The sequence below is a fragment of the Urocampus carinirostris genome, chromosome 2, assembly GCF_059441175.1.
Source record: "Urocampus carinirostris isolate Australia breed hairy pipefish chromosome 2, RoL_Ucar_1.0, whole genome shotgun sequence".
NCBI lineage: Eukaryota > Metazoa > Chordata > Actinopteri > Syngnathiformes > Syngnathidae > Urocampus > Urocampus carinirostris.
Genome location: NC_142350.1, coordinates 18,790,666 through 18,815,350, shown reverse-complemented (window position 1 = coordinate 18,815,350; position 24,685 = coordinate 18,790,666). Strand labels below are relative to the sequence as shown.

The 24,685-nt window shown below is 42.1% G+C and overlaps 1 protein-coding gene across 6 annotated transcripts in view; it reads right to left on the bottom strand.

The window, feature by feature from the left end:
• Positions 1–24,685, bottom strand: part of sema4ab (sema domain, immunoglobulin domain (Ig), transmembrane domain (TM) and short cytoplasmic domain, (semaphorin) 4Ab) — a 32,485-nt gene that overhangs the window by 7,531 nt on the left and 269 nt on the right. The window contains exons 1-13 of one of the 6 annotated variants that reach the window (XM_088329220.1): positions 21,782–22,354; positions 13,048–13,290; positions 11,612–11,772; positions 11,111–11,170; positions 10,848–10,946; positions 10,375–10,468; positions 9,532–9,654; positions 7,922–8,049; positions 7,661–7,842; positions 6,934–7,078; positions 5,105–5,294; positions 4,926–5,041; positions 973–1,225 (exon numbers count right to left, since the gene is read on the bottom strand). In XM_088329220.1, the coding sequence (XP_088185346.1) occupies positions 973–1,225; positions 4,926–5,041; positions 5,105–5,294; positions 6,934–7,078; positions 7,661–7,842; positions 7,922–8,049; positions 9,532–9,654; positions 10,375–10,468; positions 10,848–10,946; positions 11,111–11,170; positions 11,612–11,772; positions 13,048–13,147 (1,651 nt within the window). In that variant the 5' untranslated portion in view covers positions 13,148–13,290; positions 21,782–22,354. Of the gene's footprint in view, positions 1–972; positions 1,226–4,925; positions 5,042–5,104; positions 5,295–6,933; positions 7,079–7,660; positions 7,843–7,921; positions 8,050–9,531; positions 9,655–10,374; positions 10,469–10,847; positions 10,947–11,110; positions 11,171–11,611; positions 11,773–13,047; positions 13,291–21,204; positions 21,719–21,781; positions 22,355–24,685 lie in introns of those variants that run through there. The other 5 variants (XM_088329217.1, XM_088329221.1, XM_088329219.1 and 2 more) reach the window with 5 other exon arrangements.

Genomic DNA, 24,685 nt, shown 5'->3' with positions numbered 1-24,685 from the left:
AGGGCTGCACAGACCACAGATTATTGCAAACCACAGACTATTATGACACCATCCCCTGATCGAAAAACCTACATGAGGGCAAATAATACAGATATTGTCAACATAAAATATAGGTTAGTTTAGTCGAGCGCAAAGAAATGGTGATCATCAGCGGATGCTACGTGGATTGTTTGTTGCTGTTGGACTGAAGCGGCGTCAGCAAAGAAAGATATATCGACACCACAGGTCCAGCCTAAAAATCTCACAAGCCACCCCTACTGAGCCTGTATCACTCAAACACCAGATCCATTCCCTAAAAAAACAGATGACCTGGAGCTACACTCGCTGGAAGATTCTACATTCGGGATGGTTTTATTGTAACCATGGCGGAGACCTGGCTCATTTCGAGGATAACTGATGCTAGCAAGTAGCTAGCTGGTCGCTCTTTAAATCACTATCTTACACTGAAAGGAGATGCCCTCCAATTTCGTTGTACTTTTGGTATAAAGACCATTCATTCAACTGCAATTCAGTGTTCTGTGTTTATTTGTAGATCTATAGTCGTTATTTCGTTACAGTCATATACTCTCAGTCAGTAAGAACGTCATCTCGAGGTAAGTTTGACTTAGGAAGGTGCAATTTGCACGTTTCACAGAGAGTTATGCCCCACTTTAACCGCGATAACCAAGGTAAAACTGTACGGGTTAAGGAATTTAAAACACCTCACATACCTAGATTTCACATTAGATTTAATTATAAAATAGGACTTTAAACAGTGGTTCTTCAAGGTAATCTCAAATTCCTCACATGCAAACTGTGAGGAAATACTGCAAACCATGTTTAATGCCACCATTAAGCCTAGTTGAGAAAAATCATCAGTTAATACACTGGATGCAGATCATTGTGTCAGAGGATCATTTTAAAGCTCTTAAAGTTAGTATCCAAAGAAATAATCAAAAATTGGCATAAAAGAGTATATACCACTTTGCTTACCAGTTAGCAGGTTGTTTGTTCCCAAACGAGCTCTGTGCATAGAGGTCACGCTCTTGCACGCTCTGTCCACATTGCCCGTCTCCACGTCCTGGCCCAGGTGGGAGTCAGAGGTTTTTACACAGGCCCGCCGGGCAGCATCCCACCCGCAAAAAGGGTCCCGGGCAAGGACGCATTGGGCGCAGGTCCAGTAAAAGGAGCAGTTGGCTGTTGGCAGTCTGATCACGCCCTCAGATGTACCAACGTATATCATGCTCTGTTAAACGGATAGCACAACTCTCATAAGAAGAGTAAAGGACGTTTCATTACCAGATTTAAGATTTGATTCCTGATACAGGGTTCCCACACCTTGCTTCATGGCCAAATTCACATACTTTTTAAGGACTTCCAAAGCCAATTTCTTCAGTACCAATAAAAGAAGAAATCCGGTATTAATCATGTACTTTGCAGTTCAACAAATACATCCGCGATTGAGGTTTTTAATCTTGCGTGTGCATCAAGACATCGGATTTTAGGTTCTTGAGTAAATCTCCAATATATATATACAGTGATGAAAATGAGTAAAATGGAACCTCGGTTTTCGAACGCCTCTCAGGTCGAACAAATCGGAGTTCGACCAAAAATTTAGAGAAATTCTTGCTTCGCTGTTCGGTCAAAAATTCGGAGTTTGAACGGCAGTAATGCATGAGTGCATACGCTAAAGTGCGATGCTGAGCGGCGTACGGGTGTAGAACGCCCCCACCCCTCGTGACCAACTGTTATCAATTGCGCACTTGCCTCTTTTTGCTTTCGCTTTTAATATCGGTGAGTGTTTTAGCCCCTAACTATGCCTCCGAAGAAGGTCGGTGCAAGCAGGACAGGTGAAAAAAGAAAAGTTGTTCGTACAACTATTGCCTTTAAGAAAGACATAACAGCTAAATATGAAAGAGGTGTGCGAGCTTCCGATCTTGCTAGGGAATACAGCATGCGCCTTTTGCTGACCACCACAAAGGTAAGAAATCTTATTCATAATTCGTTTCTTTATCTTTTTTTTTTTTTTTTTTTTTTTACACGTTCATGTTAGCGTAATCTTTCGTACGGAATATTACGATAACGCGAACATACGATTAGCTTTATGATTACGTTGAACATTCAGGTAAACATTCAGGGTGTTGGAACTGAGCCCAAAATTCAATGCTAAATGACTTGTAAACGACCTGATTTTTTTATTTTTACACGTTCATGTTAGCGTAATCTTTCGTACGGAAGATTACGATAACGCAAACGTGCGATTAGCCTGGGTTAGCTTCATGTTCACGTTAAACATTCATGGTGTTGGAACGGATTAAAACGATTTACATTATTTTTAATGGGAAAAATACGTTCGGTGATTGAACAAATCGGTTCTCGAACAGGGTTCTGGAACGGATTATGGTCGAGAACCGAGGTTCCACTGTATTTGAACACCCTGCTCTCTTGCTATTTCTCCCACTTTGAAATCATGGAAGGGTCTGAAATTTTCATCGTAGGTGCATGTCCACTGTGAGAAAAAGAAAAACCCAGAAATTACAATGCATGATTTTTTACCAATTCATTTGTGTGATACAGCTGCAAATAAGTATTTGAACACATGTGTATCATCGAGAATTCTGACCCTGAAAGACCTGTCCACCCATCAGAAATCCACCTGCACTCACCGTATCATCCTGAATCAGATGAATCTGTTTGAAGTCCTTAGCTGCATAAAGACACCAGTCCACCCCATACAACCGAAAAGACTTGTAACATGGCGAAGACCAAATAGCTGTCCAAAGACACAAGAGGCAAAATTTTACACCTCCACGAGGCTGGAAAGGGCTACGGCACAATTGCCAAGTAGCTTGGTGAAAAAAGGTCTACTGTTGGAGAAATCAAAAGAAAATGAAAGAAGCTAAACATGACGGTCTATCTCAATCGGAGTGGAGCCCCATGCAAGATATCACCTTGTGGGGTCTCAATGATTCTAAGTAAGGTCAGGAATCCGCCTGGAACTACACGATAAGAGTTGGTCAATGACTTGAAAAGAGCTGGGACCACCGTTTCCAAAGTTACTGTAGGTAATACACTAAAACGTCAAGATTTGAAATCACGCATGGCACGAAAGGTTGCTTAAAACAGCACATGTCAAGGCCCGTCTTAAGTTTGCATATGACCATTTGGATGATACAGAGTGGTCATGGGAGAAAGTTTTGTAGTCAGGTGAAACCAAAATAGAGCTTTTCGGTCATAATTCCACTAAGCGTGTTTGGAGGACGAAGAATGAAGAGTAAAATCCGTAGAACACCATCCCGACTGTGAGGCATGGGGGTGCTTTGGGATGTTTTTCTGCACATGGGACAGTATGAGTGCACTGCATTTAAAAGAGGATGACCGGGGGCTGTGTATTGGAGATTTAGGGGAACAACCTCCTTCCCTCAGTCAGAGCATTGAAAATTGGTCGTGGCTGGGACATCGACCTGAAGCACACAGCCAGGAATACCAAGGAGTAGCTCAGTAAGAAGCATATCAAGGTTCTAGCATGGCCCAGCCAGTCTCCAGACCTGAACCCAATCGAAAATCTTTGGAAAGAGCTAAAACTGTTTTTCTCAGCAACAACCCAGAAACCTGTCAGAACTAGAGAAGATCTGTGTGGAGGAATAGGCCAAGATCCCTCCTGCAGTGTGTGCAAAACTGGTGAAAGACTACAGGAAATGTTTGACCTTTGTAATAGCAAACTAAGGCTACTGTACCAAATATTAGCTTTCATTTTCTCAGGTGTTCAAATACGTATTTTCAGCTATATCACACATATAAATCATTAAAAAGACATGTATTGTGATTTCTGGATTTTTCTTTTAAGTCCATCTCTCTCACAGTGGATATGCACCAATGACGAACATTTCAGACCCCTCAATGATTTCCAATTGGGAGAAATGGCAAAATAGCAAGGTGTTCAAATACTTATTTTCTTCACTGTATGTGGCTTTGAACAACATGTGTGTGATTATTTCCGAGACAAATCTCTCCTTATATAGGTTAGGGGTATAATGACAGTAACATGTAGCTTCCATTTTTAGGTGCAGAAAGTTCTTCCATTATAATTCACCTCTGAAACGCTACCTAATTTTTTCTGTATGCCCAATATTTGAAAAGTAATGCTTTGACTAATACACATTTCATTATGCACTGATTAGGTGTAGCAGGCACCTGTACTGTAAGGAGTAATGACACTTTGTAGGACAATGCCCAACAAACTAATGCCAATCATGAGGAAAGAAATGGAATGCACCAAACAGCAGTGTCAGTGTCATTTTTAAGCAGACTTGTAAAACATGGCAAATATTTCGAGCATTTACAAGGACTTCACCCAAGATTCACTTTTCAATCCTTGAACACAGAACTTTAAAATTCAAACATTTTGGGGGCTCAGGAGGTAGAGCGCTAGTCTTGGGATCAAGAGATCGCAGTTCGAATCCCGGCTCCTCCGTGTTACATGTCAAAGTGTCCTTGGGTAAGACACTGAACCCCTAATGCCCCCAATAAGCAGGTTGGTGCCTTGTATGGATGCACGGCCGCTATTGGTTTGTGAGTGTGAATGTGAAGCACATTGTAAAGCTCTTTGGAAGTCTTCATTGACTTGAAAAGCGCTATATGAATGCAGATCATTTCATTTCCAAGCACCCGTACGAACCATGGATAAGAAAAAATTGCTGCGGAATACAAGAAAACCTTAGGTATAATCAAGTGCACTGAATCATGTGCCTAATGGTAGGATTCTCATGCACAAACTGGGACAGGCTGATGCTGGCAGTAAGTGGTATGACGGGCAAGGCTTTTTCTCAAAATGAAACTGGTGTATGGAAATTCTCCTGTTTAGAGGTGCTCATATAAAGAAGTACCACTGTACACATAATATTTATGAAATAAATGAATTCAAATTGAATATTTGATTGCTGTACCTTGGGTATGGACAGCTTCAGGCTTTTGACAGACTGTGGCTTGAGGAAGACCTGCACCTCTTCCACGATGTGTGCCCCGCTTTGCAGCATCACCGCTTTGTGAAGATAGCCTTTTTCTGAGAAAAAGGCCAATTTATTTGAAGATCCATCGTAACAGAAATCCGCCACGACAGTCTTACCCGTGAGGAGAAAGAGGAGCGTGTAGTCCAAGCCGCCAGCTGCTCGAACCCTCTGGACAGTCAAGTGGGTGTAGCGGTGATCGTTGGATATTAAAATAGGACCCCTGTCCGCCGGCCGCACACTGTCATCTGCCAGGAAGTTCTCTTTGACGAATCGCAAGGCGTTGTCAGACGCGTTGTGCAGGCCGCACTATAGTGGTAATAAATATGGTGTACTTCAATGATTTTCCCTTTGTGTCTCAGGAACATGTAGGCCTGGGCGATAAAGTGATAATTATCATCGTATATTTTTCGCCAACGTAAATAATGAAAACGTACGATAAACGTCAATAATTTAAACTGTAATTACACCACCTGGACACCGGAGAAAATGGGGGCACAATGAAAACGCAAATTTCAGACCAACATTCAAGAGACGAGGCAAACGACAAGAACCAGCCCAGCATCTTATAGGAGCAGTTTACACAGTGAAAGCGAAAGGATTAGAACACAGTTGAAATGAACAATAAAGAGACAAAAGATAACACCCAACATACCCACTCAAAGCATGCTCAAAGAGTTGTAGACAGGAGAGGCCCCTCATCTTCAGTTGTTGGAAGCTACTTTGGCTACTTAGAGTCTGATTAAAAACAAATTTGTTTTTGTTTTTTGTTGAATCATCCACTCCGCTACAAGCACCCCTAGGGCATCATGTTAATCCGTTAATAAACAACGGGGTAGACTGCTGGAAGTGTGAATTTCCCTACGGGGATGAATAAAGTATCTATCTATCTATCTATCTAAATCTTGGAATTTGATAAACATTCACAGTATGAAAATGATATGTGGTCAAGAATTTGCCTTGTGTTGCGTTAAACACGGCATTATTAATATTGTTATCTTACCTTTTTCTCATCTCATCAGCTACACCGCTTATCCTCAGTAGGGTCGCGGGGGTGCTGGAGCCCATCCCAGCAATCATCGGGCAGTGGGCAGGGGACACCCTGAACTGGTTGCCAGCCAATCGCAGGACACACGGGGACAGACAACTCACTCGCTCATTCACACCTAGGGACAATTTGGACCAGCCAATTCACCTGAAATGCATGTTTTTGGAATGTGGGAGGAAACCGGAGTGCCCGGAGGAAACCCACGCAAGCACGGGGAGAACATACAAACTCCGCACAGGAAGTCTGGAGCTGGATTTGAACCCACGCAGGAGGTTCCCAAGACATGAACTGTGCCGCACATGCGCTAACCACTGCGCCGCCGTGCTATTTTACCTTTTTATTTATATATTTTATTTATCTGTATTTCTGCAGCACTGTCTGTTCCTTTGAAAAGCGTTAACTTTGTTTCATGATGAAACAATCAAAAACTACTAAAGTTTAAACTTTCATGCCAATTTTGTTTGTAATAATGCAAAGTTCAATAAGAAAAACAGGTTTAAAAAAAATTTTTTAGACTTTTTTTATAAAAGGGTTCTTGACGCCCTCTTCCTCTTCCCAACGTCACAACGGAATTGTATGCACTCTTGCATTGATTTAACTAACTTGTTGGCTCATAAATCATCCGATATAACGAATCAATGATCCAATTAGTTGCCAAAGCATTTAATCATTTTTATGGATTCATTGTTGCAGCCCAGATGCTCTGTAGTAGTTTGTCACCATGCGTCTTTGTTTGGACATTTAAGACTGGTCAAAGCAGCATCTTGTTTTGTCAACTTTCACACCCTTACACTAGACTAAAAAGAAAAAAGATGTCATAATTATCATAAAAAAACTGATAATAAACATTTTATTGTGATAACAAAATTTTTCATAAAGCCCAGGCCTAGGAAGTCATACCTCTCCCGGGTTGGTCACCCTCTCTTGCACCCTGGTGCTCCACTGCAACGTGTCACGGTTGAGGACTTTGTAGCTGCCCGAAAAGGCTGATTTGATGTCCGCCAGGCGAAATGAGCACACGGCTGACAGTCCAGAATTGACAGACCTGTTTTGAAACATCAGGAACAATGCATGACATAACATTAAAGATTACTGTGGAAGACAAACCATGCGGACACCTAATTTGTCATTAAGATCTCTGTAATTCCCTTATTCTTTGTGAGGACCCAGATACACTCAAATTCAACAGTTCTAAATTAGCTGTAGTACTCCTTATAAATAAAAAAGAAAATGGAATGCAGTAATACCTCACCATAACACGGTTTACTTTTCACTGTCTTGCTTCTTTACGAATGTTTATCATGCATCGTTTTCTGTGTTCAGATGAGCTATACATTCCCTAACAGAGTAGTTTATTTTCCAATTAAGGATGAGGGTTGAATCTTTTGTTTGATATTACCTATTCCTATATAGCTGGTTGGTTGGATCCCTTAGCCACTAGGGTCGTACTGTGGTGTTACTTGGCTCCCATTTCTCTCCAGGCCGACTATTTTCACCTGGTCTCAAACCTGGGACCTTTGAATGTGCTAACCAATGCACTACGGAAACACTAGCTACAAAACTAAACAATCTGCAGAGCTTCAAAAACGAGTATAAATGAAAAGTCAACTCATTCTAATTGACTCACCACTGAGAGGTGAAGATGCCGTAGAAAAGCGTGTCATCGGCCGGCGCGCCCTGTTTCGGCGGCAGGCTGTCAATGTCCTGTATGACGTTATATGGTAGCTGTCCGTGCGCCTGGCACAGTAGCTGCGCTTTGGCAAACGTGGTCCAGCGTCGCTGGAGCGTCCGCTGGCCCCCGACGTCGCTCTACGGGGGAAAGCATAGAAAAGAAATTATGTCAGCAGCGCTCAATTGAATTCCCTCAAATAGTAGCTGGCTCAATTACCGTGCAGACTTGGGAAACGCGCGAGACGACGAACTTGTCGACAAAGTCGTACTCCCGGCCTACTTCGCTAAAGAAAAAGTAAATCTTGCCTTCGTCCGGGATGAAGGTGGAGCTAATGAAGGTTGGATCTGCAGAGAGAGAGACAAAGAGAAAATGTAATGTACAAAAAACAACAACAATCTAACGTATTTTCGTATCATAAGGCGCAACAGATTAAAAGACGCAACCCCCTAAAAATGGTGTTTGTGTTTTTTTCATATGTAAAAGGCACATGGAATTAAAATAACAGCAAAGCTTAGGATTGCATAAAAAATGAAAACGACGTAACACAATTGCATAACATTGGATGCAATGGGAATTGAACCCCGGATCGCGATGAGGAGCACGCCAGATCTCATCCACTAAATCACTAGGGATACACACCACATGAAAGGCATTAGATCAGGGATGTCAAACTCAGTTTGAGTCTGGGGCCAGATCCAGACTTTATATTCTCAGGCAGGCAGGACGGATCAGTGAAAGAATGTCAACTTTAAATTCCAAGATTTGTTTTTCAGTATTATGCTTTATCATAGCAACCTACACAGCATAGTCTAATCAGGGTAAAAGAGGGACCTTTTCAAGACACAACATACTTATTCACAAACAAGGGGGAGAAAACATTTGCATGTTTGGCATTGTATGTTAATTGGTTTGTTTTAACAGTTGAGTAAATGCAGTTTTACACCTGAAACAACTCACCAGGCTATGCTCAACACTGCCCTATAGCAGATGGAAAAAGCATTTGGTTTGCATTTAATACAAAAACCCCCAAAACAAAACATAACATTTGATATAATTGATCTAGACTCGCTTCTTTGTTTGACATGCTCAGAAATTTATGGCGGGCCGAATTAAAATCATCCAAGAGGCCGGATGCGTCCTGAAGGCTGTGTGTGTGACAAGCTTGCATTAGATTTGATTTCATCATCACACAAATTTTAGTCAAGGTACCAAATTGTTAACGTTATTTTTGGGCCAGGCCGTGAGAATATTGTAAGACATCAAAGTGGTCCGGGGTACAAAAAAGGTTGGGGACCACCAAAATACAACATTGTATCGCCAACTCGTAAAGTCTTTACGAAACGCACAAGATACTGAACTGAATGAAGAGAAAGTCATTGTGAGAAGTATTCAGCTTCCTGAAAGATATGAATAATCGCATGGCTTCACTTACAATGCTTAGTTTGAGCCAAGGAAATGTGAAACAAAATTTGATACCAATTTTGTATCATTTTCTGTTTTCTCATTATCTAACAGATATGATACTGCGACTAAAAATGGTGAGATAATGACATAAGACCTAATGCCTTTTCATGTATCATCTGTATCCCTAGTAGTCTGTGGATAGGGTCCGGCGCTCTCCCCTAGTCCTTTTGCATTTAATGTCATGCATTAACATGCAACTGCGGTCAGCGAAAAAAAAAGATCGACTAATGAATAATTGCCAAAATATGGTAATGCATTTGAAATTTGTCTGCATATGAGGCACATCGGATTATCAGGGGCACATTCAAGTTTTTCGCCAATTTGGGGTTTTTGGGTTCAGAAAATAGTATACTTCTCCTTACCCTCCAGCCATCCCAGCGTGTCGTCCAGCTTTAGATCCACGCGTGAGCCTTCACTGAGGTGGCGGGATATGAGTGGCCAGTTACCCCGGTAGTCAGCCACTGTGCCCGTGTACAGCTCACCGTCTAAAACCACAAAATAGTCATTTGATGTGTGTTGTCATTGGCATGTTAGTAATACGTAACAGGAGCAGTAAATATCAGGGTTTGTATACCTTTGTCAATGTCAAATTCAAGTACTTTTTTAGTGAGTTTCAAAGCCAATTTTCCCAATACCACGAAAAGAAATCCGGTTTGAATCATGTATTTTGCAGAGCTACAAATATGTCTGCGATTTCCACATGCAATTTTTATTCTTTCAGGTGTATTAATCAAGAGATGAGTTTTAGAAGTAAATCGTGCATATTTTTTAGACAAATTTCTCCCCATACAGGCATTGGGTAAACATGACTTATATGTAATATGTATTAATCTGAACCTTACATTTTCAGTTGGAGGAAGTTCTTTTCCATTACAATTTACCTTTGGGGAATGGTTCCTTCATTTTTTGCATGGCCCACAATAAATGTACATAATTAAGACATAATTCTTGCACTAGTACATCGTCAGCATCATTTTTAAGCAGACTTGTTGAGAAACATGAACAAATGTCAAGCATTTATAAGCACTTTACCCAAAATTCACAAAATCTTCAATCCTTGAAAACACAACATTAAAATTCACGTATTTTCAAGCACTTTACCCAAAATTCACTAAATTTTCATTCCTTGAAAACACAACATTAAAATTCACACATTTTCAAGCACCCGTAGGAGTAATCCAAGAAAGGGCTTTGGCATCTCATACCTACGATGATAGCCGTGTTGCGCTGGTAGGGATCGTAAGGGCAGCGTCCTCGTCCCTCATCTGGCTTGAGACTCGTGGATAACGTATGAGCGTTCTGCAAAATGAATTGACAATATATAACGATTCTGGAGAAATATTGCTTGGTAAAAAGGCAAAGAGGAAAATCTAAAGAATTTTAAAAACATTAAATAGGCCAGTCAATTTGTCAATGAGGCAAGGTTTTCAAACTTTATTTACTTGGGGGACGTCAAAGCATTTTAAAAATGTTTGACATGAATAGGTTTTAAAAAATGTAAAAAAAAAATATAAAACACAATGAATATGAAAATCAATCATTCATAATTATATCCATTATTGCTTGATTTACTCTTACATTAAAGTTTCATATTAAGGCCGAAGCGTCAAAACTGCAGCCCAAGGGCCGAAGTTGACCCCGCTGGTCTACAGTAAATTACCCCAATTTTAAAACTTACGATGTAGATACAACGAGGACTGAAGGCGAATGTTCCGCATGCATAGATGTGAGTGTTGTTCAGGAACAGCAGCACACGGATGAAATTAGGACAGTCTGTCTGGAATTGAAACAGAATAATAGAATTTTTATTTAAACTGCCCAAAAAAAAACCCCACCCTAACAAAATCCTAACAAAACTGGGGATACAAAACCGCTATGTAATGTAATTTTGGACTGATCACAATTATCAATGTCAGGATATTGTGCAAAAAAATGACTTACCACCTTCTTTCCTTTCATGGAACATTGTTCTAGGTCTTTCTCCAAAGGCCTCCAGTCCAACTACGAGAGATAAGGGTAATTCCCGGTGAAAATCTCCACACGATAATGAAATCTCAGCCCGGTTCTTTTATCTTAACTGCTCGCTATACTAGAAATAAGGACCAGGAGACTACTGAATGCCAGAAAGATTGTAGCCACAGCTAGCTGTGGAGCATTTTTCAGTATGAAACGCTAGAAGTCTGCCTATCTAAGATAGTGCCTAGTCTTGTACTGTCTTGGCCGCCCACCCATTCAGGAGGAGGGCGACACGGCCTCTTCATTGTGACTACGTGAGACTTAATGAACTTTCAAACAGAATAATGTGTGCAAGAGGGCTTGTAGGGAGACACCAAAAGCAGGGAAGGCCACAGCAACCTAGCGGGTCAGCTCAAGTCTTCTATCTATTATCTGAGCGGCCTCATTTAACAATAGGCACAATCTCAGACTTGTCACTTCACTTACCTTGTTCCTCAGCTCAATGGTGTCTTCCAAGCTGACGTCTAGCGCCAGCACGGCATCGCGGCCCCCAACATAGAGCGTATCGCCACTGTTGCTGAGCAGCAGCGTTGTGGTGTTGCCCACGTCAGCACTGCTGAAGCGGGTGAAACGCCTCCCGAGACTACCTGCATGGGGATCGGGCACCATTAAGCCAAGTCCAGTAATACTACATTTTATAGTTTAGAGGTATTCACAAGCATATTTTCCCCCAATAAAGGCACAGAACGTGTAATTTCCTCTCACAATTATCGAATATGATGCAAAATTTTCTATGCACCAGAAATTTTGTCTTAAAATTGACCCATCCAGCTGGATTCCACTAGAGGTGTGACATCATTGGAGGAAGACAACACTTTCAAAATGGCGAATCCTATTAACACAACATGTAAGGCAGCGCCAAAACAGACAGCAATTGTAGGGAACAGGGATTGCATGCTGCTCATTTCTAGTTGGAGAAATTAGAACTTTGATTACTCTGTCACCTGGGGCATTGTGACCATTTTGTCAGAGTTGCATACTTCGACATCCAAAAGCTGCCTGCGGTACGTTTACCTGCCGTCGTTATAGAATGTATTCCTTGTTTGCCTTTGCCTTATTTAAGGTAGGCGATTGTGGCTTTTCGTTTGTGTTTTTCGCCGCGTGTGTCGCGGTTGGTATAATTTGGTCCAGCTTTCTCCCTGTTAGCATTGCGGCTGCCGAGGGCTTTCCTATTTTGTTTGTCCCTGGTTGGCACTCATTGGCTTCCCACTGTATGTTTTGCCGGCTAGCCTGGTGTTAGCGCCGTTTTTGCCATGTCCCTTGGGTTATTCCTGACTGCCTTAGCGTTATTTGGCAGTAGTCATTGCAGCTTTTCGTTGTTAGTTACAGGGTAGCTTGGCCGCTCACTGCATGTTCTTTGTTTGGCTAGCCTCGGTTTTTTTCCACAGATGCTGCAGTCGCCTTTCGTTAATTGGTCCCCCCGTTAGCTGCACTCCGTGTATTATCTTTGCCTGCTAGCCCCTTTTTGGCTCCTTGCCCTTTGTTGTACCATTACTGCATCCACCTGCGACACTTAGCAACGCTTAGGCATTCTTCACAAAAACTGCCAAACCTTTGCTTCAAACACTCCCAACTTTTGACTAATTAACAGGTAAAACAATTTGCCGACTAGCTCATTAGGGTGCTGGTGTTCTTCCGATGACGTCAGAGCTCAGGATGACATGGACAAGACTAGCTTAAAAATGCATTCTCAGAATAATTAGATTATTCGGATAAAACGTATATAAATTTCATTTAAAAATAAATTACAAAATACAATAGAAACGTAGTATTTCCTCCAATTTTGCATGTTGAGAATTTCGGAAAACCTTTAAACAACATGGACATCAAATCACAGAGGGGCAGCTGATGGGTCTACTCACCCATTGGAAAGGAGACCCGAGGCGTTAGCGTGGTCACAGAGGAGCTTACAAATCCGAGCAGAGTCATGGCAAGGTGGATCAAACAGCTGCTACTTGTCATGGCCGCAGGAAATGTGGTAAGATGGGGGAATGGTGGCCGTTTTGGTAGGCGGCAAGAGGGTCAAGGAGATGCCACTCGTGAGGGCAGCACCCCTCGCTGTGACCCCATTTTCATATTGCCATGTCCCACCATCACTAAGACAACTAAGAAGGACCAGATGGTTGCATTAGTAGGGGCATGCAATTGCAGGTACAGTAGGGAAACAGAAGAAGATGCTTCGTTACCATGTTTACTAGCTGAAAATGGAAGTAGACAGGTAAATAGTTAGATCAGTGATTCTCAATGCGGGGCCAGCAAAGCCTTCTCTGCTAGCCTAAAAAATCTGACTAATGTTATATTATATTTCGTCCATAAATACTTATAATGAATTCAAAATTGTCAGCTTCCTTTCATTGCTTCCCCGCTAGTTTAACCAATCACATTTCAGCCATTAGTAGTTGATACATCGAGGCCTTCACAAACAGTTCTGAACGCCCTGACCGTTTAAATCATTCTTAGCAAAAGCTGTAGGCTTAGCAGATCCGATTCAGAGTTGGCATCTGAGCACCTGCTTCCAGCCACGGGAAACGTCACCAGTTTCAGAAATTATAATTGGCTAGCGGGAGTTAACAGATGTTTCATAACCAAAACGTGAAGGTAAAAGAAAGTATTCCCGTGTCCAACGCTTCTGTTGAAATTTTCAGCCCTACATCAAATAAAAACGCACTCCAGGAATATGACAGGACAGGCTCGACTTTCACCAGTAATTTCAATGGCGATAGATAAGAACTTCTTGATGAACTGAAACACACGACAAATAATTGAAATCTTGAGGAAAGAAAGGAGGATGGATTTTGTGCACAAATATAAAGGATTCATGCGAGTAAAATGTGGCTATATATACGGCGGCGCAGTGGTTAGCGCATGTGCGGCACAGTTCATGTCATGGGAACCTCCTACGTGGGTTCAAATCCAGCTCCAGACTTCCTGTGCGGAGTTTGTATGTTCTCCCCGTGATTGCGTGGGTTTCCTCCGGGCACTCCGGTTTCCTCCCACATTCAAAAAAACATGCATTTCAGGTGAATTGGCCGGTCCAAATTGTCCCTAGGTGTGAATGAGCGAGTGAGTTGTCTGTCCCCGTGTGCCCTGCGATTGGCTGGAAACCAGTTCAGGGTGTCCCCTGCCCACTGCCCGATGATTGCTGGGATGGGCTCCGGCACCCCCACGACCCTACTGAGGATAAGCGGTGAAGCTAAGGAGATGAGATATTCCTAAATTATATTGCAGTAGTATGAGGTTATTACTGATGCATTTTAAATGTGTCAGAGATGTAGCTGCAGTAAATGTTTTACAGCCATAAAATGAAATGATCTGCATTTATATAGCACTTTTCAAGTCATTGAAGACTTCCCAAAGCGCTTTACAATGTGCTTCACATTTCCCAATAGCGGCCATGCAGCCATGTAAGGCGCTAACCTGCTTATTGGGGGCATTAGGGGTTCAGTGTCTTACCCAGAGACACTTTGACATGTAACACACAGGAGCCGGGATTCCAACTGCGATCTCTTGATCCCAAGACGAGCCCTCTACCTCCTGAGCCACTGGTTATTGAGGGTTGGATTGATTCCACCTACTGAAGGCCTAGGTGTAAAATCACTGGGGTTTGCTGAGTCAGTCTCAGGGGTTTGGTGGAGCCTCTGGCGCGGAAGTCAAGTCACACAGACTCATGATGTCACTATGTGATGACAAGCCTTGCTTAGCCATTGCTGGCTGCAGACTACAGCATGACATTGCTTGGTCAATCTGTACTGCGTGGTATTTAGGGCACTCAGGAGTGAAGACCCCTTTTTAACATCGGACTTTACCCAAGACCAACTGAATGATTGCATAAAGACTATGAAAAAAGGCAAATCACCCGGGGAGGACGGACTCAACCTCGAATTTTACCGGACTTTTTGGGATATTTTAGCACCAGATCTGTTAACTGTTTTTAACGAATTTTCCAGTCGAGACCATATGCCGGACAGTTTCAGAATCGGGATAGTTACTCTATTGCACAAAAAAGGAGACAAAATTGACTTAAAAAACTGGCGACCCATAACGCTTTTAAACGTGGACTGTAAAATCTTCAGCAAGCTTCTAGCAACACGAATGTCTGTTGTCTTGGGAGACTTGGTTGATCCAGACCAAACCTGTGCCATTGTGGGAAGGAAGATCAGCGACAGTCTCATGCTGATCCGTGACACCATTTGTTATGCAAGAGACAGAAACATGCGACTAGCGGTCCTAAACCTAGACTTTGAAAAAGCCTTTGATCGAGTCTCGCACCAATACCTCTTCAGGGTATTGCAAAAATGTGGTTTCCCCCAAAAATACATCAATTGGGTAGGACTGCTATACCGAGACATCTACAGCAAATTCATGATTAACGGGAATTTATCGGAAGCAATCGAGATCAACTGCGGTGTACGTCAAGGTTGCCCTATGTCTCCCCTTCTCTATGTTCTTTGCATTGAACCTTTGGCACAAATGTTAAGAAAAGATAGATTTGTCGAAGGCATCAATATCCCAGGAAGTGGGGGACAAATTACCAAGTGTGTTTTGTACATGGATGATTTTAATATTTTGTGTACTGACCGCGCATCTGTTGAAAGAGCCCTTGACTTGACTGACCTGTTTGGGAGGGCGTCTGGCTCAAGGCTAAATAGAGAAAAATCGCAAGTGAAGTTTTATGGAATGTGGAAAGAGACAGAAAAGGCAGGACTCCCGCTGACGGTGTTAAAGACAGACCAGAAAATCCTAGGGGTAAAATTCAATGCGGATGGAGGAGGCGAGACCAACTGGGATGACGTGACAAGGAAAGTTAAGCAAAAACTTGTTTTTTGGTCACTAAGAAAACTGACAATAGAGGGGAAGGTCCTAATCATCAAAGCGATCATCCTCCCAATGCTTTTGTCAATCAGTTTAATTTTTATGCCTAAAAGAAACGTGCTGTTACAAATGGACCGAGCCATCTTTCGCTTTGTCTGGGGCTCAAAGTGGGAAAGGATAAAAAGAGATACAATGAAAAAGAAAAAGGAAAAAGGGGGGAAAGGAGTGCCTGACCTCCAGCTTTTCCTGGGAAGCAAATATGTCTCTCTCCACTACCAAAACGCTGTGGGCCCACCCAACAACCCGAAAAGTCAAGCAATGACCCGTTTTTGGATGGGCTCATATTTGCGGAAGCTAAAGCTTGTACCAAACAATCGTTTGATTCCAGTTTCGTTTAACTTGCCACCAACACATCTCTTTATTCGGGCTTTTTTGAAGAAGTTTGATTTGGAAACACAAGAATGTCACACTTTACAAAACCACAGGGCCCTTATTTCTATTGTGCAAGAGCGAGCTACAGTAAGCCCTGTGCGGGGGCTTGCGTTTGGCGATTCCACAACGGTTTGGAGCAACGTCAATCATCCTGCCCTCCCAAACAGACTACGAGACTTGTCATGGATGGTGGCTCATGAAGTTCTCCCAGTCGGAGCTGTAATGCACCACCGAGGAATGTCAGCGACTTCGACGTGCCCTCGACCTGGCTGTGGCGCCCAGGAGTCGGTGAGGCACCTTTTTTGTGAGTGCAGCGCTGCCAAGGTCTTGTGGACAATGGCCGAACAACTAGGAAAGTTCCCGGACTTGCCAGCAGGAGAGGTCCCTGATGCACAGTACGTGCTTTACGGGGTGAGTCGGTCGAGGAGACATCGGAACGACTTTGCCAGGGACTGGCTCACTCTCGCCGCCATCAAGGACGCCATCTGGACCTCCAGAAACCTGCTGGTATGGAGGTGCAGGCAGATCCCCCCCGTGGCTGTGCTCCAAATGGCTGCAGATACCATACAATCGGCGAGCGGCGGGCCTAGGACGCAGCCATAAAGAAGACTCGTCTGTACCCACCCGGAGGGGGGAGCCGGAGCTACGCTGTGGGAGTCCCGGCAGCAACGGCCTGGGTTGTGGAACCCAGAAGGGAGAGGACCCACGCAGAAGGGAAAGGACCCACACAGAGGACTGGAAGAATGCTGCTTGGGAGGGTGGGATGGCAGAGCTATGCCCTTGCACAATAGTATTGCACGCTGGTTAACTACTGTTAAAAGAAAATAACTCTGAAATTGTTTAATTGATGTTGGAAATGTCAGGAAAAAATGTTAAAACGTGATATCGTCACGTCATATTGTCAAATATAAAAAAATTGTGAATATGCTTGATGGCTGTGTTTTGCTGCTGTTGGTGTCGGTGGATTTGTTCAGACCGAGAACAATCGACTTTGGCCTGGACGGATCTATTGACACTAACAAAGATGTTATATAATGAAATTGTGAATATGTTTGATTTTCGAGAAGGTTTGTTCAAACCTCACTTTGTGTTTGCTGTTAAAAACGTAATATTGGAATATAATATTGTGAATGTGCTTAATTGCTGTTGAGATTGTCATGATTGTTTTCTGTTTTTAGTGTCAATAAATTTGTTCAAACCAAAAAACTCAGGAGTGAAACCATGTGAAAGTCATCGTAGAATGTTGTTTAATTACTTTCTGCATATTTGAGTCCATGCTATGTCAGGCAAAAGAGAAAGTGTACGATATGGATTCTCATGTGTTACAGAAGGGAGTCAGCGTCCCATCTGCATGACTTGCAATTAATGCCAAGTCGAGCAACTCTTGCCACGCACCGACAAAACTTTAATGTAAATAGAGTCAAATCTATGTAGGTGTGCACATGATCTCGATACCCGTAACAGCAGCAGAAGGTAAATGACCCAAAATTACTGTTTGGTTAGATAGTGTGCAAGAAACTAGTAACCTTGATAAAGGTTAGAAAGGTAAGTAGGTTGGCTGAGAGAAGCTTAAAGAGGGTAAGTATCATGGAACGCTAGTTATCTGAAGAGATAGAAAGTCTGGTAAGTAATAATAAAGTAATCTAGTTCAATGCCGTAATGTAAAGATATGTTTGCAAAAGCATTGACCCTTAGTGCCAAAACAGAAAAATAAGTTTTTATTGTTCTCTTTTAAAAGACCATTAAAAAACGGTTTGGTGCTGCTCATTAGCAAGTATTAAGCCTCTGGGAATGGCTTCAGTATAACTAATCACCATTAGATGGTCGGAGTAGTATTGACAGTCAATGTTAGGTGCTTAACAAGCAGGCAGTTCTGTCGTAGGGGTGGCCAACCAGGTCCTCAAGAGTCACATGTCCTGCATGTGTTTGGAGTTTCTCTGTTCAAATACAGATGAGTCCGATCACCTAGGTCATTATCAAGCTCCCACACAGCTTGGTAACAAGCTTAAAATTTCCATCTCCTGAGTTGAGAAGAGAAACCTCCAAAACATGCAGCTCTTGAGGACCCTAACCCGGTCCACTTGAGGAGTGGGTTGTCAACAACCCTTAAACAAGAATGCAGGAAATTGGAAAGAAAATGGCGCACTACCAAGCTTGAGGTTTTCCATCAAACATGGTGTGACAGCTTGTTAAAGTATAAAGCGGCCCTTGCCTCAGCAAAATCGGCCTATATTTCGAAGGTGATTGCGTCTCAAAAGAACAATCCCAAAGCACTTTTTGAAACTGTAGCATCGCTTACAAGGCAACAGACTACTGCAGATAGTTCGACGCACTCTGCTCATGACTTAATGGTCTTCTTTACTAAGAAGATTCAATGCATACAGGAAGAAATTGCTAAAGAAATTATTAATACCACACATACTAAAGGGCTGAAATCTACAGATGCACGACAGGGTGGCTGTCCTGGGAAATTGTCCCGTTTTAGTGAACTGTCACTTGATGATCTCAAACAAGTGGTGAATGCGGCCAAACCGACAACTTGCCAGTTCGACCCGCTCCCAGGTTCACTTATTAAAAGTCTTTTTGGCGTCCTTGGACCTTCTGTTCTAAATATTATAAACATATCACTCTCCTCAGGTGTAGTTCCAGCAGCTTTTAAGTCCGCCGTTATTAAACCTACACTGAAAAGACCCAACCTTGATCCAGAAATCTTAAGTAATTATAGACCTGTGTCAAACCTACCTTTCCTCTCTAAAGTACTTGAAAAAGTAGTGGCACAGCAGCTAAATGTTTTCATATCCGAGAATAACCTTTTTGAATCCATGCAATCAGGATTCAGGGCTAACCACTCTACTGAGACAGCTCTGATCAAGGTAACAAATGACCTCCTACTGGCAATGGATTCTGGCGCTTCATCACTTTTGCTGCTGCTGGATCTTAGTGCTGCTTTTGACACAGTGCGCCACAATTTCCTACTAGAACGGTTGGAAAAATGGATTGGTCTCTCAGGAACCGTCCTCTCGTGGTTCAGATCCTACCTCTCAGATAGGACGCACTGTGTTAAATATGGTGAAATGACATCTGAGCCCTTTAACGTTACCTGCGGTGTTCCGCAGGGTTCAGTGCTTGGCCCCCTTCTTTTCAGTATTTACATGCTTCCATTAGGTGATATTATTCGCAAGTACAATATCAGCTTCCACTGCTACGCAGACGACACTCAACTATATCTTCCGTTGGAGGAATCTCACACACTAAACTGTGGAAATTTGGAGGCCTGCCTCATTGAGATAAAAGAGTGGATGTCACTCAATTTCCTGCGTCAACTCTGAAAAGACCGAAATGTTAGTCATTGGTCCATCTAAATGCCGTGATATATTCTCAAAAATTGCTGTGAACATTGACAAATGTCACATCACACAGAGTGACTCAGTTAAAAATTTAGGTGTCATATTTGACCCTGATCTATCCTTTGAAATGCATGTAAAGAAAATTACTAGAACCGCTTTCTTCCATCTTCGTAACATCGCTAAAATCCGTTCAATACTGTCTCAGTCTGATGTGGAAATTATAATTCATGCGTTTGTCACCTCCCGTCTCGATTACTGTAATGCACTACTCTCTGGTCTCCCGAAGTCTAGAATCAAGTCACTTCAGCTGGTACAAAATGCCGCAGCGAGGCTTTTAACTAGGACAAAAAAGTACGATCACATAACACCGATTTTGGCTAACCTGCATTGGCTCCCAGTTAGCCATAGATGTGACTTCAAGGTTCTCTTAGTATTGTACAAAATCATACATGGACTTGCTCCCTCTTATCTTTCAGATCTGATTTGCCCCTACGTCCCGGTCCGAAGCCTACGATCTGAGAGTGCCGGTCTTCTGGTGATCCCAAGAGCAAAGAAGTGTTCTGCTGGTTCGAGAGCGTTCTCCATCCGGGCACCGGTGCTGTGGAATGCTCTTCCCCCTGAGATCCGATCTGCAACCTCAGTGGAAATGTTTAAATCTAAACTTAAAACTCACTTCTACTCCATAGCATATGAATAACCTACTCTTCTCGTCGGCTGAAAAAAATAGTCTGTGTAATATAGTGTAATAATCTGTGAAGCCCTTTGAGACTCTTCGTGATTTAGGGCTATACAAATAAAAATGACTTGACTTGACATCAAGAAAGCCACTTGGCCCACTTCCAAAAACTTGCGAATGAGTGTGTGAAGGCAGCGCCATATGGCAAGCAAGCATAGAGAAAAAGTGTAGCGAGATCCGCTAGGTATGTACAAATACCAACAGTTAACTCTTCAACAGAGCTTATTCTTTTCAAAAAAGATAACCAATTCCCATCGTCAGCATCCGGTCGGAGAAGGGCGACGTTTCGTGCATGTCCGCAGGAACGCGTTATCCCGAGGGAATGTGACCCCCATAGTGACCAAAATCGTGCGATCAATTCACCGAAAAAATCGGGCACTGAAAAGTTCGAGTAAAGATCAAACCTCGTTCAAACATCAGTTGATTGTTCTTGCAATAAACTGTTATTTTGCAAGCAAAGTGCACTTGTGTTAGTTGAAAGCACTGTTTAGAGATCAGAGGTATCACAAAAGAGGGGAAAAAAATTACCAAAGTGAAAGTTCAGCTTGTAATGCATCCTTTCACAAAAGCTGTTTCTCAGTTTTCTTGGAAACGAGCATTTTCAAGAAACTTAGCAATGTTCAACTATTGTTTACGAAACAATGGTAAAAGCTAGAGACATCTTTTTTTCTCGTAAGAGTTGAGGGTCTAACCTTTGATGAGTCCTTTGCCCATGGAGCTATGAAAAATGTTAAAGGCTTTCAAAACTGTGTTAAAATGGCAAAAATTACCTGGCACCGGCTGTCCCAATTTTAGGACAAACGTCTGAAATTGAACGAGTTAAGATAGGCATGTGTTATGCAAGATAACAAGCAAATTGTCTTAATAAAGTAGCTCGTTAAGTGCGTAACAAGCAGACAGTTATGTCATAAAACAATACAATATTTGTTTTTGATATCAATCCCCCTTAACAAGTGACGTGATTCGACGGTGATGTTCCTAAGCAACAAGTTTATTTGATTAATGGCGGTATTACTTAGGAAAAATTATGGTAAAAAGGACACGAATTCAGCATTTAAGTAAAGGAATAAAGTATTTCAAAAATATATATTTTGCGGTTGTAAAATGCCACATGCGAATGAAACAGAGCTATGTTAGCTAATGCTAACAGTTAGCCCCCTTTCGAGCCGGTTAAATACGAAAACATAATTATCTTACCGAAAATTGCACTAAATATATAAAAAGTGAAACGATTACCCAGCACGTATTTGGTTTTAATGTAAACTACACCTTGTTCGCCTCGTCGCAGGTGGGCTCTTTGTGAAAACGATATACTGTATATATTTCTACCACAAAACGAACAGGGCATCCACAATAATGGTGTCCTTACGTGTCGTCTGGTTCAGGTTTTATCCACCGAGGGGTTTTAAAGATAGAAGCAGCCCAAAGTGGAACGAATGTCGGCGTGGAGAAAACGCTGACCGTGGAGTGGGTGAGAGGCTGGATGGGGCTTCTCTACTATGTCAACAAAAAGCCCACTCCTCCTCCTCCTCTTCACTCTGCGGTACAGAGGACCAGGAAATGGCATTTACCTCTCTTAAAAATGCCAAAATTGCCAACGGTGTTCGGGCGCCATTTAGGACAGAGGGTTTCAAACTTATTTCTGCTTTGGGGCCAAGTGGCCAAGTGGAAGAAAAAAAAAAAATTCTCCCTGGGGTGGACCAGCAGATAAGAGAAAAAGAGAAAAAGAAAGAGAGGCAGAGATAGAGAGAAAGAGAAAAGAGCGAGAGAATAAAATAAATAAAGAAAGAACAAGTGGGAAAAGATGAATGGAAGAAAGAAGGTGAGAGAGAACCAACTCGCAAGAAAAAGAGAAAGAACAAGAGAGGTAAAGAGAGAGAGAGAGAGAGAGAGAGAGAGAGAGAGAGAGAGAGAGCGCAAAAGACGGGGTGAAAGATAGAAAGAAAAAGGAGAAAGAAAGTGAACCCAAAAAACAAAAAAAAAACAAAGAGAGAACATACTTGCAAGAGAAAGAGAGAGATAAACAGTAGATGGAGAGAAATTGAGAGTGAGAAAAGGAGAATGATAAAAAGACAGAGAAATAGAACAAACGTGAGAGAGAAAAACAAGAGAGAAAGAAAGTGAGTGAGAGAAAGGGGAAAAGAAAAGAGTAAAATGGAGAGAAGGAAAGAGAACAAAAAAAGAAAGAAAGAAAGAACAAACTTGCGTGAGGAAGAAAGAAAGAAAGAAAGACGGAGAAACTGATAGAGACAAATAGAGAAAGGGTGAATGATAAATAGACAGAAAGATAGAAAAAGAGAGAGAGTCAGTAAGAGAAAGGGAGAAAAGGAAAATAGAGCAAAAGACAGAATTAGAGAGACACAAAAAAGAGACAAATAAAGAAATAAAGAAATGAAGCTCCAGTTGTTGTTTTTTTGAGTGGCTTGTCCTGGCTTTGGCGACACCGAAAGGACATAACTAAAACTGCAGCTTGTTTTTCTCTTGTACTTCTCTCAGCATCATCTCAGGGGCCGGATTCAATTGATAAAAGGCCTGATGTATAGTTCTATTTTTCACCTGGCACATGGACTCTTTCCTAATCGATATTCCTTTAAATTCTCAATTCTTTTTTTCAGATCTTTTTGGTTTGCATGTTGGGTTTTTTTCAATAAGATATTTGAGAGTGATTTATTTTTACCACTTGTGAGGTCCCTTCTCAAGGTTTCTCTTTTTCCCCACCCTGTGCTTTTGAGTTGTTCCTTGCCCGCATGTTGGTTTAAGATCAGGTAATCCTGTGCAGTCCTTTGAGATATTTTTGTGATTTTTGTCACAAATAAATCCGACTTGACTTGACTATTTTTATCAGACCTGTTGCAGACCATCCTCAACTACACCCAACGTCTGGCATCCCCCAAGAAAATAGGGATTCAAGTTCCCTGTTCGACCTAATTGCTATGAGTAAATAGGTGCCGCGTTGTGTTTTTAAGGATCATTATGGCTTAATAAGGGAAGTTGCAGTCATCATTAGGAGAGCAATTGGCTGAGGTTGACATGGTGACTGAGTTTGCTTGCTGTTTCCATCCATCCATCAATTATCCGCACCGCTTATCCTCAGTAGGGTCGCGGGGGTGCTGGAGCCCATCCCAGCTATCTAGCGGGGGACACCCTGAACTGGTTGCCTGCCAGTCGCAGGGGACACAGGGACAGACAACTCACTCGCTCATTCACACCTAGGGACAATTTGGATTGGACAATTAACCTGAAATGCATGTTTTTGGAATGTGGGAAAAAAACGGAGAACATGCACACTCCACACTGGAGGTCCGATCTCACGACTTCAGAACTCTGCCGCACACGCGCTAACCACTGCACCGTCGTTTCCAACATTTTCACTTATTTCATAAAGTCTCAACAATTCGAGTTCTCATGCACCGTGCACCCTGCCGCATTCTAAAGCGGTGTTTCTCAACTGGTGCATGGTGACCTAAAACTCGGCAAAATAATACAAAGAAGAAAAGAAAAAAAAACGGAGGGTTAATTGCACTCCTTAACAGTAGCTGGCGCTCATGCGCTGCTTGATCTCTTTTACCTGTCAATCGGTGCGTGTAGGGTGGGGTCCCCACATCTCATTTTATTGTGATTTTGTTGGTTCCATTTCTTTTTTCTGCCCAAAAGTGAGTGACAAGGGGAAGAAAAAAATGGAAAACAGTGACGATAACGATCGGGTAGAAGAAGGAAACAATTGCGAAATACAAAAATGGTGTACGATTATCTGTCACTCAGCAAATGGTTTAAAAAGGGTACATTTTAAGCTTTTTTACCTGTAATCTATTACACATATATAATGAATGTATTGTTTTTCATGTTTTTATCCTTTAGAAGATTTTGACTTTTTAATTTGTCCTTCTTGCACTAAAATGAGAAACCCTCTAATTTTGTTATACTTGTACGACAATATTTGAAAGCAGTTTTAGGGGGTTGCTTATTCGCGATGCCGTCATTTTTTGATTAAGAGGTGAACATTCCTTCCATTGGATCCATTTGAAAAGTGGAATTATTTTCGTGATTTAGGGTCACAGCTTGTCATAAGGGCCGATTGGTGGCTCCTGAATTTACACCAGTTAAGAACCCGTGTACCAAAAACCGGAATAATAGAAAAACTGAGTGCAGATTGCTCAATCCCCACACAATTAT